The sequence below is a fragment of the Oryx dammah genome, unplaced genomic scaffold (genome assembly GCF_014754425.2).
Source record: "Oryx dammah isolate SB20612 unplaced genomic scaffold, SCBI_Odam_1.1 HiC_scaffold_4, whole genome shotgun sequence".
Lineage (NCBI taxonomy): Eukaryota > Metazoa > Chordata > Mammalia > Artiodactyla > Bovidae > Oryx > Oryx dammah.
This window is the reverse complement of record NW_024070188.1, coordinates 68,237,511-68,255,877: the sequence shown is the minus strand read 5'-3', so window position 1 is coordinate 68,255,877 and position 18,367 is coordinate 68,237,511. Positions and strand designations below refer to the sequence as shown.

Genomic DNA, 18,367 nt, shown 5'->3' with positions numbered 1-18,367 from the left:
GAGGGATCAAACTATCTTCCACAGAAAAATTAGAAAAATCTTGTTAGCTGTGGAGCCAACCCACACTGCACACAGATGTTATTTATTGTAACTTACCTCTGGTTATAACTTTACTGAAGCCAACTGGGAGGGTCAGGAGAAGAACAAATAAAGGAATAGACAATGAGATGTATGACTCTACCAACTCTGACCTACCGAGCAAAGCCAGTCTTACTGTGTGTGTGTAAAGATGCAGGCCTGAAACAAGTCTCTGTGGCTTGAGGGCTTTATTGTTTTAGATACCTGTAATTACAAGAATTCTCCTCCCCCATGTCAGGGCTTGTCAATGTTTCTTTGAAATAAACAATCTTCACTTGCTTATTGGACAAACACAGGAAGCACACTCCTGGAGTCTAAGTACATTTGAAATTTATCTTTCACAACCAAAATGCTAAAGACTTGCTGTCTGTCTAATCATGTTCGGTTAGGTCTTAGATAAGTTGAACAGAATTTCTTCTACACATCAGTTCTAATTATTTTTTCTTTTAAAAAGTTCTTTCTTTTCTAACAGCAAAGTTAACTTCAGCCTTGCTTAAGAAAAAAGACAATTTTTAAGCCTAGTGTGCAAATTCACGCCATGTTAATATATTTCTCTTTGACCATCTCCTAAAATGAGGATTTTGCTGATGTGTTGCTCAAGTTACATTGAATTATGGCTACAATTAAAAATGAAATGCTACCTCTTCTCGGTTAAATATTTCTGTTGTTAACACAGTGTATAACAACGAGAAAGAAAAACATATGAGATGTTACTTTACTAGCAAAGCAGGTGAATGTGCTAACTTGTATCTGGTGATCTGGAGGACTAACTAACTTAGTAACACAGGAAGAATCTGAACCAACAGATTTTTTGAAACAGAGTAAAACTTCTGACTAAAAATCGGGAGTTACATTAGAAATAACTTTTCCGAAATGTCAACATTACTCAAATAAAGCAAAGTTACCAAGTAGAAAGTTCCAGATGGTTACAAATGGAATATAACTAGGATTCAGAAGGAGCATGACTGACATTGGATAAATGGATCTTCACATGCTGGGCTTGGTAGACTTCAAGGCAATCCTGTTTCTCTCTGATAACCCTGAGAACAGCAACCTTCTTGTTCACACTAAGGGCCACTTGGGCCTCTTTCAATACAGTGGATAACATGACTGTACTTTGCTCTTAAGAACATCCTGAGTTAATAAATTAGTCTTCAAATAAAATATCTAGAAATAACTCAAAATCTCTCCTGAAGTAACAGAGGACAAGCCAAGTCTATTGTGAGCTGCTGCTGTGTGGGGCGTGGGGAGGTGGGTCTTCATGCCCAGGAACGGGGTAGGACTTTCGGGCTTCTCTTCAGGAAATAAATCAGCAACAGCCTCACTTGAAGCATTTGTCCTGGGGCGAGCTAGGCAGTCTGGGTGATACACATAGACACCAACAGGAGCGGACGCTGATGTGTGATGGCAGCTGGTCCCTGAGAAAATGGGCTGTAGGCCCTGCAGGCACAGCATTCTGAGATGTTCATTTCAGAGCTTATTAGAAGAGACCCAGACAACCAAGGTCAAAGGTGGACAACAGGAACACTGGCAGAGAGCAACCTATTTACAGTGAGTTCTGTTATACTGTCACCTAAGCCATTCTCTGAACCTGAGCATTATGGGTATAAATTACCATGGGGAAAGATCAACACCAAGGCATATCGTGGTAGCTGATTTGGAGAAAGTGGCTGCTGGTTTTAAGGAGAATAAGGTTTGCTAGGCACAGCAGACCTTCTAACATGGAGAACTTTTATGTATGTGATGGGAAAAAGCCGCTCAGCATATGTATTTGGATTAATATCCTTTTAAAAGCTGGATGACAGGGGAGGCTTCTTCATTACACTTTACTAGAATGGTGACCCCACTTTGCATTAAGCACATCTGACATGGAAGGGAAAGCTGGACACACACGACATGAAGTGACGGAATCACGCAAACATCCCCTGGTGATCTGCAGTGGCAGCTTACAACCGCACCCCTTGTAACATGTTGAAGTTTATAGGGTCAGGAAGCGGACACTGAGCATGTAACGTCCAACTCTGTTGAGCAGTTGTGACTTCAGTAGAGAGTGGGGGAGGGGTGGAGCAACTAAGTGATGTGAGCCCTTTCTCATTAGAAAGATGACTATAAGATTTAAGACATTAAGATCCAGCAAATATGTCAAAGATGTGTCATGTTTCAATGTGCAAACTTGAGATGTTTTGAGAGAAAAAACTCAAGCCAAAGAGCCACCCATAAACTCAATAGGCAGGCCAGTCGAAATTTCCGTAATGTCAGATCACGCATGCTAAGTCACTTCGGTCAGGTCCAACTCTTTGTTGACCCTATGGACTATAGCCTGTCAGGCTCCCCTGTCTATGGGATTCTCCAGACTAGAATACTGGAGTGGGTTGCCATGCCCTCCTCCAGGGGATCTTCCCGACCCAGGAATCAAACCCGCCTCTTATGTCTCTGGCACTTGCAGGCAGGTCCTTTACTACAAGTGGCACCCTGAGAAGGCACTAATGTCAGATCATATCATCACTACTCATCAGGCAGACAACTCCCTGTATCCTTCTACTGGGTTTTGTGCAGAGAGTGGAGACTCAGGAAGAAAGACATCTGTTCACCCTAAACCTAATGAGGTGAACAGATCCACCTGGTAGAGATAGCAGCAAAGGAATCTCCAGGACATTCTGTGTTACAACTGAATCTGCTGCTGTTACATCCAAAGACGCCAGACACCAAAAAGACTATCGTTCCTAGATGAAGCAGTGAACCCACCCCAGAGCCAAGCACCCTAGACTCAGCCCCACAGAGGGCATACTCACCGGCCTCTCGGGTTGCATTTCGGCTTGCCGGCTTGGGTGGTGGGACGGGGACCTGCTTACCAGGAGCCTTGGTGTTTTTTTTAATAGGAGGCACTTCGTCACCCTTGGGGCTGGCCCCAGCAGCGGCCCCTTTTGGAGGCACAGGTGTTTTTTTGGGCTTAGGTTTGGGTTTAGGCTTAGGAAGAGCTGGAGGAGATGGAGCAGGAGTTGCCGGTGTTTCAGAGTGGTTTTCAGTGTTCTCTACAAATGAGAAAGTGAACAGAAGCAGACTGATACAGACACACACCATACAGATAGAAGGAGCAAGGCACAGGGCGACAGTGATACAAACACGTGGCTGCTTAGCCCTGGGAACCAGCAGGGCTTCTGCACCAGAGAGGCTGAAGGTTGGGGTAAAGGGGATCAAAGGCTGAAAACCAACCTGGGGTGTGTTCTCTAGGTCCCTTCATCACTCCCGTGATAAAACAAGAGTTGCACAAGTGACTGTGATGAGGTTTAGGGTGAGTGTAAATGTCCACCATCAGGGGCTGACACCTGGATGGGGGGTTGCTCGACGATGATGTGGGTATGAGTGCTAAATTTTTAAAGCAACTGAAGGGTCCAAGGAGTGGCAGATCAGTGCATTACACACACCGCCACGGGGTGGGGGCTGACTGCACAGCTGCGGCTGGGCTCAACGTTACCCTCCACTGAGGGACTTTCTCAGGAGAAAAATCCCCATCAACTTGAAAGGGATGTGTGCCCTTTGTCTGTCTCACTGTGGTCAAAAAAATCAATTATTTTCTAAGCGAAGGGAGACTCTCTAGAATCTGGTACAGGAAACACAATGCACCGAAGAATAAACTATTTTCTGCTATTGAATTTTTCTCAAGCTCTTCCAGTGTACTCGGGCAGCTTCCTGTTTTACTCTAACTTCCTCTGACCTTTTCAAACAGTGTCACAACTGTAGGTAGTGGAGGGTGCAGAACCCAAAAGAAAAAAAAAAAACAAAACAAAACTTGTTTTGTCATGTAAACACAAGTAACAAGTTTGAAAAAATAAAGGTTAAAATTCATTAAAAAAAAATCACATCTACAAATAGAAGCCCCGTGTAAGATTTTGCATAACTAGAGGAGTATCAGTCTGTCATTTAAAAAAAGTGGAGATGCTGAATGTTCATTCATATTTTCATATCCTTTTTTCTCATTGTGACTAATTAAAATTAAAATACATTTTGGGTCCAAAGAGCTAAGCAGCATTTCTTTAAAAGTGGAGCACAACAGAAAACATAAGACAGTGTTAAGACAAGACCAAGCCTTTACTGAAGATGTTGTTCTATTATTAAATGACCAAGAAAGGATTTTAATATTGAAATGCATCTTATTTTATTATCTCTTTCGTTTCATTGCTCACCCCAGTGCATGTGAAGTGCGACTCCTCCCCTCTTTTCTACATCCCCATCAATCCATGTATAACTACCATAAAAGTGATTTAAAGTGCAGTAAGTAATGGATAAAACTTTTCTTTTACCTTTTCTCAGCCATGAAACCCACCCATCACAACAGCCCACATGGACCAGCCCTCCTGCATATGAACTTAATTGTACACATAGTCTGAGCTCCTCAGTCAACATTTATCAGAGGCTCCTTTGTATGTTTGCCTTTCTGTTTACACATCTTGACTCCTCAACTAAGCTGCTGAGAGTTTTTAACACAGGAATGGCTCTCCTAACCCACCTGGTCTGAACCGGCAAACCAGTGCATCACGAAGTGTTAGTCGGGGCTGAGAAAGAGATGAGTTGACAGTCACTGAAAACATCTTAATGTAAAACTTACAAATACCCATTGACTTGCTAGTCTTTTGATTCAGGGTAGAGGACGGTTCTTTCAATACATCTTTGCACCTTTAGCCTCCTGCATGATAATTCAGCCCTATAAGCGCACCGTCCAGACTGAGAGCCAAAAACAGTGATCTGCGCATTTGGTAGCTTAATTCTCTCTTGCTACAATCCTCGCATCGCTTATTCTCTGCCTTTATGCCATATTACTGCGGGATCTTTTTTAGATCTGCCTAAAGGTTTTCAAATTCTAAAGTTATCCAGCTACTGGGTTTGAGAAGGAGATGGTTCACTCTATGACAGCTGGGAATGACAATCCCTCCTGGATTGAGAATGTACTCACTACACAAAATTTCTGGCCACTCTTGGAGAAGCACAGTCCATCCTCCTTCCTCTGTAGGTTCTATCAGTTATCTGTGTGTGTTTGCCATGTAGCCAATGTTTATGTTTATTCTGTGGTGATTCCTAATGGGTGCGTGTGTGTATGCATGCGCATACATGCAGACAGTATGCTTTTCTGACTAAATTATGACCTCCTTTTGTCTGAAGTGTTATATCCCATCAAGCATGATGCTCAAAACATTATGTCTATTCAGTGAATGTGCCTGATCAGCTGACAGATATTAACACACACATCAGTAGGGAGCAAACTCTTGTATCTGGGAGACAATGAACATAAGTCAGGAAGTATTTTTTACTATTACCATATGATCTGAAGAAAAGACAGATGGCGGAGAGGAGTATAATGTTTTCAAGAGGAGGTTAAGAAAGGGCTGCCTATGTGCTCTGGCTTGTTGAGGATACTACATGTCACAACAATGGTCTGGAGGCGAGTGGCTGACTACTACACTTCCAGGTTTGCCTCCTTCCACCACATGGAGAGTCAAGTTTAACAACACTGAGAACTGCAGGCAGCCTGCATCTTGCCTAGAATGCCCTTCTGCCCCCAACTCCCTACTTCACCTGACTGCTTCCTTCTGGGCTCCTCCAGGTCTCCGTTTGGAAATATCTTCCTCTAAGATCCTATTTGGTACCCCTTGCAAGCTCCCTGGCTTGCTGTTCTCAGGTCTCCCAGAGCACTTTGCATCTTGTACTGCAGTGGCCTGTGTACATGCTGGTATCCATAGAGGCCACGATCTGCTTGAAGGCAAGGATGTCTCTCACTTTCACTGTGCTCTTTCCCTGGCCCCTGTGGCCAATATCTTGATGCTAATGTGGGGAACAACTGCACACAAGTGACCTGTTACTTCATGGAAAGCCCTCTACAACAACTCAATAGAAATAATATCTGATACTTTTTCTGATTTCTCATGTTTAATACCATGCTATATTTAACAGATTGCAGATCAGTTTTTCTGCCTCTTATATATTTATTCAGAAGGAATAATGAGAGACTAACAGGCTCAGAAGGCTTATGGGAAAAGTCTCCAGCGATAGGCAGAAAAGGCCCCACTGCTCCAACTCCAGAATCGGGCGGTTGGGAGCCTCTTGGGAGCCCCAGAAATACCATGAGTCCTAAGTAGAACCTACGCACAGAGTAGGGTAAAGGTCATTTGCCATTTGTTTGTTCTCTTTGATGCAGGTATTTCAAATATTAAAATGTCAATATGCTGTCTTAAAAAGATACATAAGCATCCAGGTTGGCATTAGTTTTGCAAACATAACCAATTAACAGGTGAAATGAAGCTCATGGGTAAGCTGATTTAATGCAAAAGGAAGGGGAACACTGAACCCCCAAATAAAGGATAAACTGAGAACATGGGAAGGTGGATTTGCACAGCAGTAAGCTCACTTAAGAAGTGAGATCAGAAGAGGAACAGAGATAAGAGTGACTCTTAACCTATATATATATATATATATTTTTTTAGAATTAAATGCTGTCTTTCCCGAGCAATGAATTGTTTGTTTAAAAGGTATTTTCTATTTAACATGATACTCGGTGATGTTGGTTAGGACTGATATTCCTTTCAGTGTCAGCAAATGGCTTCTCCTCACTCAGCATGGTTTCGGTGAGGACACCGTCCACACAGTGAAAGGGAGGCTCCTCTGTCTTACTAGGGCTGTGGTAGCAAGACCAGCATTTTCATCTCCTCATGCACAGACCAGCCAAAGCATGATGCTATCTCGGACCTTATATTTGACCAAAAAGAACAGAACGTACTAGTCCAAAATAAAAAATAAGAAAACAAAAACATCTCTCAAATATCCATGAACCTATGAAGTCTGCCATCTTTTTGGAACGTCCAGGCCTGAGGGTTTAATTAACATAAAACTGTCAGCAACTTTTTATTATGCTGATAAAGGAAACGCGTCCTTTGAAGCCTGTCCAGTCCATTGACTGATACTCTACATGGACAAGGCAAGCACTAGAGATAGCTCTGTTACACGATGAAGGATGTGATCCTTGAATGTGAAAAGGCTGGACCAGGGAGAAACCACAGGTGGATCTGAAATTTAACAGTGTGGTGAGACAGGACAGTTGGACTGAAAACAAAAAAAAAAGAAAAAAGTAAAAAAAATGAAACGACTGCACTAATGCTTTCACCTAATGCTCTTAAAACCTAGTCAGGTCTGTTTTGCTTTCCAGCCACTAAAAACACTAAAGTCGTATCACTAAAAACACTAGTAATTTCTTATAATCAGTATTCTTAAGCATAACCAGAGTTGTTCAACAGAAAGACTAAAGTAAAGCTCCATGAGCACCATACTTAATACTGAATAAAGCAAAATAATTTTCAACAGGTTATTAATAGAGGCTTCTAAAAACTTTAAAGGCTAATTTACATGCAAATAATAAGGCACTATGGACTTCCCGAGGAGATGATCTTAAATTATAACATCTGTCAAATGTTCTTTCATTCCCTTTGTCTTTGGAGGATCTGGGTCAAGAACAGAGGAAGAGAAGTTTCCTTCCAGCAGTTTCTAAGAGTCTTCAAAATGCCTAGAAAGTTCAGACTAGGTCTGACAAATTTTTGCCATCCAACTCAGAAGGAGACATTATGGAAAACTAGCCTACTTCCTGACGATTCATTTCTTTGTAGCAGGAAATCATCTAAACTGTTCCACTGGGCATTTCAGTTCAGGCTTGCATAAGAGGCTTGGGGGTTCCTGCAGCTGTGATAGGTGTTGTATGGATAATGCAGTCTATCAGTGCCCAGGAACCTGTGAATGTTCTGGGGGTCCCTGACAGACATGTATTTTGCAGTTCTGTAATTTACCACAGTATTTCACATGGGAAACCAAGGTCTCAAAAGAAAGCTTCTGGGAATGGCATAATTGTTTCTGGCATATTTTAAAATTCCCAACTGCACAGACAAATCATGGGGCAGAGGCTATGGCCACTCCAGCAACTCAGATCCCTGGCATTACTGGGAACCATTCCTGGTCTCCCAGAAATGTCTGAGCCTGGATCAGAACTACAGTGTTGGGTGTGTGGATGCTACCAGCCAAGCTCCCACTTCTGAAGAGGTGGTGCTGGGCTGAGTGAGCCATCTTGTTTTGCTATTTCTCCAAGCTAAGCTGCTATAACTGTCAAGTAACCCACAGAGAAAGGTTCAGAATGCTGGCTTTTTTTTTTTTTTCTTTTAAAGAAGATACTGAGAAAAAACTCCTGATGAAAGGATAACATTCCCAGACATCTCTAATGATAGAAGAAGCCACCACTTCTGATTCTTACCATTAATCAGCCCTCTTTAATAAAACATTAAATGATGTGCTTACAAAATGGATGTATCTACCTGAGGAAACCATCCCATTTCTCTTTGCTAGTTATCATTTCTCTCCTTGTATTTACAGAACTCCTCTCTACTGGTCTCAGGGTCACTATGTGGAGCCCGAGACCTGCTTCTCAACTTTGAGCTATAAAAGAATTGTGGGGTTTCTCTTGATTTTACCTTTCTTATCTTCTGCCTTTTCCTCCAGAGGTGGTCCTTTTTCAGCTACAGAGCCATTACCTTCTTCAGATCTTACTACATTTTCCTCTCGGGTAGATTCCTCTCCGATGGGTATCATGTGCCCGTTTGAATTTTCAAAGTTAACTGTTACATCTCCATCTACAAATGGGGAGAGAAACACCTAGATGTCTAACTCTGACGGCTTTCTTAACGCCCAGTTTTTCAGGTACTGGGAACCAAATACATTCTGGACTATTTTCACCATGTTTTACTGAATAATTCATTCAAATGAAAGAGCTAGGAAGTTTAAGAACTTGTTAGGGGAAAGCAGCTATGGAGGGGGTACTCAGATGCCATCTCAAGACAGGAATGATTAACCTAATTATAAAATATCCCTGGACAGGAGAGTCCCTCTCTTCTTGGACTTAGTTTTGGTTGAAGTCACACTTGGGAGTCTCTTTGTCATTCAGAAACTGAACGATAAAAGGAGGAATCTGAAAAATGGAATAAACATTTTTAACAAGCACCAAAAACACAAGGTGAATGCAAATACACAAATAACATGAAAAGCAATTACACATACAAACGATTAGTGGGAGACATGAACATTTTCAAGCACCACTGTCTCCAGAATATTATTTCCATGACACGTTAACTTTACACAGTAGTATACCCTCCACTCTACTCAGGGAAAGATGTCAGTAAGGCTAACTGTATTTTCATTTTCTTATTTATGGAAATATTAAAATGTACTCAGGGAATTGTTGTATATTGCTGGCCAAAAAGTCTTTAAGTTGGGTCAATAATAATATGAAAACATTAAGAAAAAATGTTAAGAAAAAAGCAATTAGAGGGAATTTTTTAAAAATCACAACTGAAATTAAAATTTAATGTTATCTAAACCATGAATAATTAATTTAACACCCATGAATGTTTATACATTTCTAGGAGTTTCTAAAGTAAGAGAGATTTTGCAGAAACTCTTAATTTAGTGATGCTTGAAAATTTAACACTAGTTCATACCAGGAAAATTTTAAGAAGCTGTGCTACCATTGGAAAAAAAATTAATGACAATATTTTCACTTAGCAAACTTGAAGAAATGTATAATTAGAGCTAATTTTAGGCAAGTTTGATTAATTTTACTTTGGCAACTATTCTGAACAGAATGACCATCTCCTAATTTTTCTTTAAATATGATTGAATTGCTTTGGTTCAACAATAAAACCCACTGGCCTTTTTGACAAAAACAAATATGGCATTTTTAACAAGTAAAATACATATAATGCAATCATATTTAAAATGAACAAATAATTGTCCCTCAGTCGTGTAACTTCTAAGCACCTATAATCTGATACTTATATAAAACTAAAATAGATAATAACTGGCAATGTTATTACAAGTAAATCTTAACTATGTCAATAAAATTAAGGTAATAATTTTTAAAAGACAAATCAAAAAGAAAAGATCCTTGGTTCTTATTACTGGATCCCAAGAAATTTACTATTAAAAAAAGAGGGAGAGGAGACACAATATAATGTTCAGGTATTAGATTCAAAAAAATAAATAATCTAAGAATGGAAAATTCCAGACAGAATAGAAAACCATCTCTTTATATAAAAAATCCTCAGTTTTTAGGTAACTCAAATACAAATTTATGTTTTCTATGACTTTCACTAGTAGTAAAAACATGCTGAAATCATGTTAATGACAATTTAATTCTATTTTAACCATATTACATTAAAAATTCTTTAGTAGATTAAATAACTAATTTTTAAAATTCAGAACAAAAATGCTAGAGAGAAAATTAAATAATTGTGGCATAAGAAGAAACTGGATTAGCACATGATAAAGAGAAATGGTCAGTAATGTGTAAAGATACTTACTGAGATATTTATATGAAATAAAGCTAAAGTATAGGCAATAACAGAAAAATGAGCCATGTTTGTAATAAATATGGAATTCAAGAAGAAAAACAGAGGAGAACTAAAGTTAATTAACTGGTGTGTGTACTGAAAAGGTTTTCTAGTTTTTTGTGTTGTCTTAGAATTAAAATAAGTCCTGAGCCAGGCTGCCAGTTATAGTAAGATGTCTTACAGGAGCATTTGTATGCAAAGAAAGGAGAAAACTCAGACAAGAGTCCTAAGCTTAAAGTAAACCAAGAGATAAAGCATACAGAAATAAGTGGTTAAATAAGAAGCAAGACAGCATTTGAGGGGTTTCCCTCTTTCAGGTAAACAGGTTCTTTGGGGATACAGTTAACAGAGGAACAGAGACAAGAAGAAAATCATGAACAGAAGATAAGTGACTCATTAAAAAAGGCATCCCAGGAGAAAAGGAAAGGAGGCTGGTATGCAGACAAAACCATCTGCATGCCTTCAGGTTAAAACTAAGGGAAAAGAAAGGTAAAAACCAGAAGACTAAACTTGGATTAGACCATGGACTTCTCAGGAGAGAAGACCAATCACTGAATTTTTAGATTGAAGTTAGATTTTGGTATAAAAAAAGGTCATCTAAGAGGAATAATAATAGCTGGGAGTAAGGGTATGGGGTGGAATGGGACGAGGTCAAACCCAGGGTAGTTGGCAGTATTTTAAAAGTCTATTTGGCTGACCAAATAAAGGGCATAACTGACAAGCACTGTCAAGAGCTAAGGCAAGGTCAAGAACATCAAGGAAAGAATGAACCTTGACTGGCAGAAGAGAGCAGGTTGTCACCAAGCAGTTTCCGGTCTCTGGTTAGGGCTGAAAACAGACTGAAATTCTCAAGATAATTGCTTTTGGAAAAATGACAAAAAACTATTTTCTACAGCCCTTGGCTGAAACGGGGGGAAGGAGTCTATTTACAATAAGCCTCACCGGGAACTTCTAAGTATTAGGTAATTTATGTAGTTCTATATAAGGGCCACACAAAAAGTAGAAAGTAAAATTCAGTAACTGATGACTTCCCAAACATTAAACCTATTACATCATGCTTAGGTTAAAAGCTTAAGCATGTTTGTTATTTTATGTTTTGAAACTTATAATGTTCAGTCTGCAAACATTAAATAAAAAGACTGAACAGAGTTAGACTTCCGGAAAATAAGTAAATGCAATTGCAATCTATCTTGCAAATAGCTTAACAGATTAGGCAAAATAAAAACCAAGCAATACTAAGCATTTCCTTAAGCCACTTGTTTTTAGAAAAAGTAAATGCTTTTCTAGCTATAATTTTAAATGGATAAAAAAAGAGACCTTTAGTCTCTATCTTTAATATTCATTAACAGTTCTGGTCATAAATTTTTCCACTTCTTTTTCTTCCTTTAAAAGGTTTCCAAATAAAGGTTACCAAACCAGTGCAGTGGCCCATCCTGTAATAGTGATCGCCCAACACTGAGTTTTCAGTGGACATGTAATTTCTCTGCCTTTTCCAGGGAGATGAGAGGAGGCAGACTTTGATACTGCAAGTCCACCTTCAAGCACAAAAATATTAAGGATGTACATTTTTTATTTCTAAAAGCCCTAGGCAGAAAATGAATAGCTTCAAGGTTAACAGAAAATTAGGGGCTACTTAAAAATTCATTCATAAAATGAAGTGGAAGTGAAAGTCACTTAGTTGTGTCTGACTCTTTGCAACCCCATGGTATAGTCCAAGGAATTCTCCAGGCCAGAATGCTGGAGTGGGTAGCTGTTCCCTTCTCCAGGGGAACTTCCGAACCCAGGAATCAAACCCAGGTCTCCCATATTACAGGCAGATTCTTTACTGTCCGAGTCCAAAATAGAGTGAGAGAAGTATAATAAGTAAAATACCTAAAATTTTGAGGGCTCAAGGAAAATGGCATTATTTATTCAGGACTTCCCTGTTTTCTTTAAAGCAGGAATAAAATAGTAAAGCATCTCTTAGCTTCGTCTAGAATATTCAGATGTTGAATATCATGTCATTTGGATTTACGAATAGTGAATGCCAAAAGATGTTAAGCTCTTTGCAAGGAACATATTTTAGGAAAAGAGGAGTACTATTGTTTTGATTCTAAATTAATAGCACTTTATTTGTGCCCATAAAAGCACAACAATAATATTTTACCTCAGTAAGCATTCAGGGGATGAGGTGAGGAAGGCATGAGGTAAACCAACAATGTTGCAACAAAAATTTTCATAAGTTTTATAGTAGTGGGAGCAATGACGATTATTCACTATTATTTATTTGGAGAAATAACCAATCTCGGTATCTTCTTTTGAGTGTCTATCTCAATTTCTATCTAATCCTTGTCTTTTTGAGCAAGATTACCCATTGGGAGGATAGAGGGATAAAGGGAAGAAGATTAGATGTAGGGGATAAAATACTTGGAAATAATAATTGTTAGTGAAAAGGTGAGGCAGATTTGAAGAAATGAAAGGAGAACAAAGCTAGGAAAATTACTTGAGAGATGCATAAAGCAGACTAATGTAATCTGCCCATTCATACCTTATTGAATGTATATGAGTGTATTATAGAGTATAAAGGACAAGAGGTCCGTTTATCATGTCTTTTTTCTTTTACTGGTATACTTAAGAAACCAAAAGGCACGAGTTAAAACTTTGAGCTAAAACTTTGCATTTACTCAAACAATTGAGTTTACTTGTAGAGACAGACTGAAGCTCAAGAACAGAGCATGAAGCAGGGAAGCATTTGTATCTTGTCTGTATCTCCTGCCACAGAGAAGCTTTGTTAAGCTTTAGGTTTAGGATGACATATGGTGAAGGACTCACCAAAAAGTTCATTGAATTTCTTCTTTAGAATACCTTAGATACCATGCAGCCCACAAAGGCTGTCTGAATTAAAGCAAGATTCTCAGATTGTCGTACTTTATCTCCCAAAGACCATGATCATCTTAAATTTCAAAAGAAAATGAAAGAAAGAAAGATCAAAGAATGAAGGATCAAATTACTTTAAATGTATGATTAATTTCCTCACCTTGATCAGGCAATTCCTTAAGAACTCCCCTTCTTATCAGCTCCTCTCTACTTTGTCTTGTAGAAATCTTCCTTTCTAATACTTTTAAAAAGAATAAGCACAAGTAAGAATCTTCATTGCTTAAAATAATTATGAAAAACATTCCAAGTAGAATTGAGTATATTCATTCTGTTCACTTGAGGGCTCAGACCCCAGTTTTTCTAGTTGCCCCACAAACCACGTGAATGGAATCAACATAATCAGGATAGGCAAATGACCCGAGCCGACCATCTGAAGCCCAGTCGCTGTGTCTTGTCTTCCAAATGATGGTATTTGGCCTAGAATTCAGACACTTTACCTCAAATCAAGTACGGAGCACCAAAGCTACTTCCCACTTTGAAATATTCCTTTTTTAATGCATTCTAAAACATAGGCTTTTATGAACGGACAATGAATACAGAGGATATGCATGCTTACATGAAAACAAACTTTCAGTAGACATTCAGGTAACTCATCTGAATCCCAGACAGAAGGACTACTTTCCTAGTGTTTTGTTTCTCACACCGTCTATTACAGAAGTCCGACATTTATGTAATTCTTTTCCCTGCCATACTCACAAGTTCTAGAGTATTCTGGAGTATTCCCTGACAAATACCAAGTTTTGGGAGGATGGAGTCAATTCATGCTTTCACAGAATGTAATGGGACAGGAAACTCAACAGTGATTCTTCTTCAGGAAGAAATCTAAATTCCTGGTGCAACTTCAGAATGGAGCTTAGGAGCTCAGGATGAGACTTCAGTAGTAGTCACCCGATGTTTATAGTGTTAGTTCCTAAACCTTACATGTCATATAACCATTAGCTGCAGTCCCCACTTTCAGGGGCCAAGAAGGTGTGTCAAGCTAAAACAGGGTCAAACCATCTATGAATTCTTTGAATCAACATTCCTCACAGTGCATTCTGCCATACTCTATTTCCTCCAGATGCCCTGTTCAAGAAAGCACCTTGGCACTCAAAAAAGGGCCAGAGCAGGGGTCAAGCCAGGACTCTTTAGGGGAGAAGGAAAGGTTCATTGGTGGAGAGTGGGTAGCCACAGCAGGGCTAGATTCTGACTCTCCCTAAAATTTCTACTCCTGGCCTTGTAATCTGTAACTCCTAAAGTCACCCTGGACAACATAATTTCAAGACCCAACCAGAACCCCATCACCCTACGCCATCAGTTAGGTTCAGTTGCTCAGTTGTGTCCAACTCTTTGCGACCCCATGAACTGCAGCACCCTATGCCATCCTTAGCACATACAAACAGAGCTCGTAATGACACTAATAACATGCCTTTTGGGGGTGCTCCAGATGGCCTGAAGCTAGGACACTGGGGAGGCAGTGGGGAGGGACCCGGGGGTGCCTTGGATCAGCAGCTTTGTATTAAGCAATGACATGAACCCCAGAAGAGCTACACTGAGCATCTTTTGAAGAAACTGGAATATTTTTCTCCTTTCTGATAACTAGGAATTGTGTATCCTGGTTGCCAGAAAAGTCAGAGTAAAGCTTGATCTATACCACCGATTTCATATGGCAATTCATGGATGAATTCTGTTTCCTCCTTCTTAGGGACCTGACTTCATTTACATTTTATTTATAGCATATGTGCTCTTTGTTCTAAGTTTTGTCGAACTTTTTTGGGCTGGGGCAGAATCACAGTGTAAACAAATGAGGAAATGAATGAGTGAGTGAATGACAAGTCAAAAGAATGATAATGAACATCTCATTGGTTCACATGAAGACACACAAAGAACTTGCCCTCCTTCCTTTAGCTCACTCAGCCACCCTCCAACATCCCTTCCAGAAACAGATGAACAACAGCTCACTGGAACGTTGGCAGTTTCAACAGAACAAAGTTAACTGGGTGTGGGGGCCAGCAGGAGTAGTGGGACCTCTTGTTTGTAAAAAAGAGTGCTGTTACTTAAATGTAGCTTCAGTGGGTTCAACCTTTTGTCAAAGTGGAGAGAACCCCCTTCAGCACAGGAAGCCAAATGCCACCCCCCACAATGACGCTGGGGCCCTGCCCAGACCGAGCAGGGGTTCAGCAAGACTCTCGCCACTGCAGTCTCCTGAGGATGGTACCACCCATTCACGCTTGACTGGGGCTCCAAGGGGTCTGAGACCTCTTGCAGCCAGGGTCTCAGCTCCCACTTTTGGGGGGTGGGCCCTGATCACGCCCTCTCTCCCGCCCAGCTGTGTGCACGAAGCTCGAGGCTGCAGGTGCCACTGGACACGGATGAGGCCACATCCTGGGAAAGCGAGGGCACTGCTGATACAGAACAGTCATCATGGCTGTCTGCCCCTGGTTCTCAGGAAACAGCTTCTCACTGTGTTTGCTGCTTCGATAAAGTGCCCTAAAACCCAAAATAGTTGTCAGAAGTCCTGGATTCTAGTCCCAGAACTTCCACGGCCAGTTGTGTGACGCTGGGAACTCTTCAGGTTCCAAGGCTCTGATCCATTAGCTGCAAACTGAGGGATGCGATTCAATGGCCACTAAAGGACAGCCCATCCAGCTCAAATATTGGGTGGTCCTGGGTCACTAATGAAGGCCATTCTGTAATCTCTGTTTGTGCACGCGTGCTTCAGCCACGGCCGGCTCTTTGCAACCCCATGGACTGTAGTCTGCCAGGCTCCTCTGTCCATGGGGATTCTCCAGGCAAGAGTACTAGAGTGGGCTGCGAAGTCCTCCTCCAGGGGATCTTCCCGACCCAAGGATTGAACCCAAGTCTCTTGGGTCTCTTGCATTGGCAGGTGACCACTAGAGTCACCTGGGAAGCCCAATCTCTGCTTCGGGTACCTTTAAAAGCTTTCAAACTTGATCTTAAAAAAAAAAATCAACAGAGGGCCCAGAAGGTATCCCCTTGTTTCCGCCTTTCCATTATGGATCCCAGAGGATGCTTTAGTTTTAGAGTTAAGTTTTCTGTTGCTTTCATTCAAATTTAATCTCAGCTAAAAATCCCCCCTCTTTCTTCTGTGTAAATACTGGAGCTAGAAGTGGCAGCTTGGCTTCTTGCCAAGAATCAAACTTGACAGCGTTGTTCTTTCGCTCTACCTTACATAAAGGGGCCCTGATAGGAAAATGCCTTTGGATATTTGTTTGGTCTTTGGCTGAGGGCATTTTTAACACAGATGCAGATAACTGTGTCCTGGGCCAAGGAGAACAAACTGCAGGCAACTAAGCAGGGAAGGTATGCTGTCAGGGCACCAAGTTCCAACCACCACACTCCCAGAACAAGTATCTCACTCTTCATCTTTTAAAATATGTGCCTTATGTTTACAGAGTGTCTGTCTGTTTGCAGAACACATTCACAAGACAGTTTTTCATGGGCCCAGAAGTGTTTTGCTTTGGAATGAATCTGCGAGGTCATTCTAGTCCAACATGCCATACCAAGCAAGAGTCCTTTCAGGAACATTCCTGAGATGTGCTCACCTGTCTAAAGATATTTGAAGGCAAGAGGGTCCCTTTACAGCAGAGTCCCCTCCAGTTCTCCATCACTCTCACTTTATTCCTCGTAAGAAGGAATTCAAACTTAACATTCAAAAAACTAAGATCATGGCATTCGGTTCCGTCACTTCATGGCAAATAGATGGGGAAAAAAACGGGAACTGTGGCAGATTTTATTTTCTTTGGCTCCAAAATCACTGCAGATGGTGACTGCAGCCATGAAATTAAAAGATGCCTGCTCCTTGGGAGAAAGGCTAGGACAAACCTACACAGCGTATTAAAAAGCAGAGCCATCACTCTGCTGATGAAGGTCTGTAGAGTCAAAGCTATGGTTTTTCCAGTAGACATGAGCTTGAGCAAACTTCAGGACGTAATGAAGGACAGGGAAGGCTGGTGTGCCGCAGTTCATGGGGCTGCAGAGTTGGATGTGACTTAGCAACTGAACAAAGAAGTCACCATTGCACTCCATCCCGGTAACTGTAGCCATTAATCCAGGCCACACTCCCCATTGCTCTAGACCTGAGCAAGTAACCTGCGAATGGGAAACAGCACAGGTGACACGGGGTCCACTGGGAGCAAAGCGTGTCATGGGAGCCTCCTAGAATCTGATCCTAAGTGTCCACCAGCTGCTCTTCAACTCTGAAGCTCTCACTCATCTGTGCAACAACAGCACTAATACTGGGGAGGCGGGGGATCTCACTCACAGCAGCAGCATACCCAGAATCTTGTAGGACACAGATCACTGGATGGAATAGCTGGGCTTTTCCATGAAAAGTATTGTTGCCAGTGGAGTAAATGGCTCACAGGTACTCACTTTTATCCTAATTAAAAAAGCACATGTGTTTTTTACACCAAGGCCAAGGAAAACTACGATTTCTTTTTCCCTTTTTTTATATAGCTGATTTATATTATTACATTAGTTTCCGGTGTACAACACAGTGGACTCAATATTTTTATAGATTATGCTTCATTTAAAGTGATTACAAAATCATTGCCATATTTCCCCATGCTATCCTTACTGCTTGGTGCTTTTATACGTGATCGTTTCTATATCTTAATCTGCTACCTCATCTTGGCCCTCCGCCCTTCCCTCTCCCCAGCTGGTAACCACTAGTTGGTTCTCTATTTCTGTGATCTTTTTCTGTGTTGTTATATTCACTCATTTTAGTTCGTAGATTCCACATATAAGTGATAATATAGTATTGGTCTTTCTCTGTTTGACATTCTTCACTAAGTAAAATAACCTCTAGGTCCATTTATACTGCTGCAAATGGCAGGATGATATTCTTTTTATGGCCAAGTAATATTCCATTGTAAATATATACCACATCTTCCTCTCCATTCTTCCACTAATGGACGTTTGGGTATGTCCATATTTTGGCTATTGTAAGTAATGCT

The 18,367-nt window shown here is 40.7% G+C and overlaps 1 protein-coding gene across 2 annotated transcripts in view; it reads right to left on the bottom strand.

Annotated features, from left to right (window-relative positions):
* The window catches only part of PHACTR2 (phosphatase and actin regulator 2), a 146,516-nt gene that overhangs the window by 53,242 nt on the left and 74,907 nt on the right, over window positions 1-18,367 (bottom strand). Inside the window, exons 3-5 of one of the 2 annotated variants that reach the window (XM_040238607.1) lie at window positions 13,510-13,590; window positions 8,580-8,738; window positions 2,871-3,110 (exon numbers count right to left, since the gene is read on the bottom strand). In XM_040238607.1, coding sequence (XP_040094541.1) covers window positions 2,871-3,110; window positions 8,580-8,738; window positions 13,510-13,590 — 480 coding nt within the window. The remainder of the gene's footprint in view (window positions 1-2,870; window positions 3,111-8,579; window positions 8,739-13,509; window positions 13,591-18,367) is intronic. The other variant, XM_040238609.1, reaches the window with a different exon arrangement.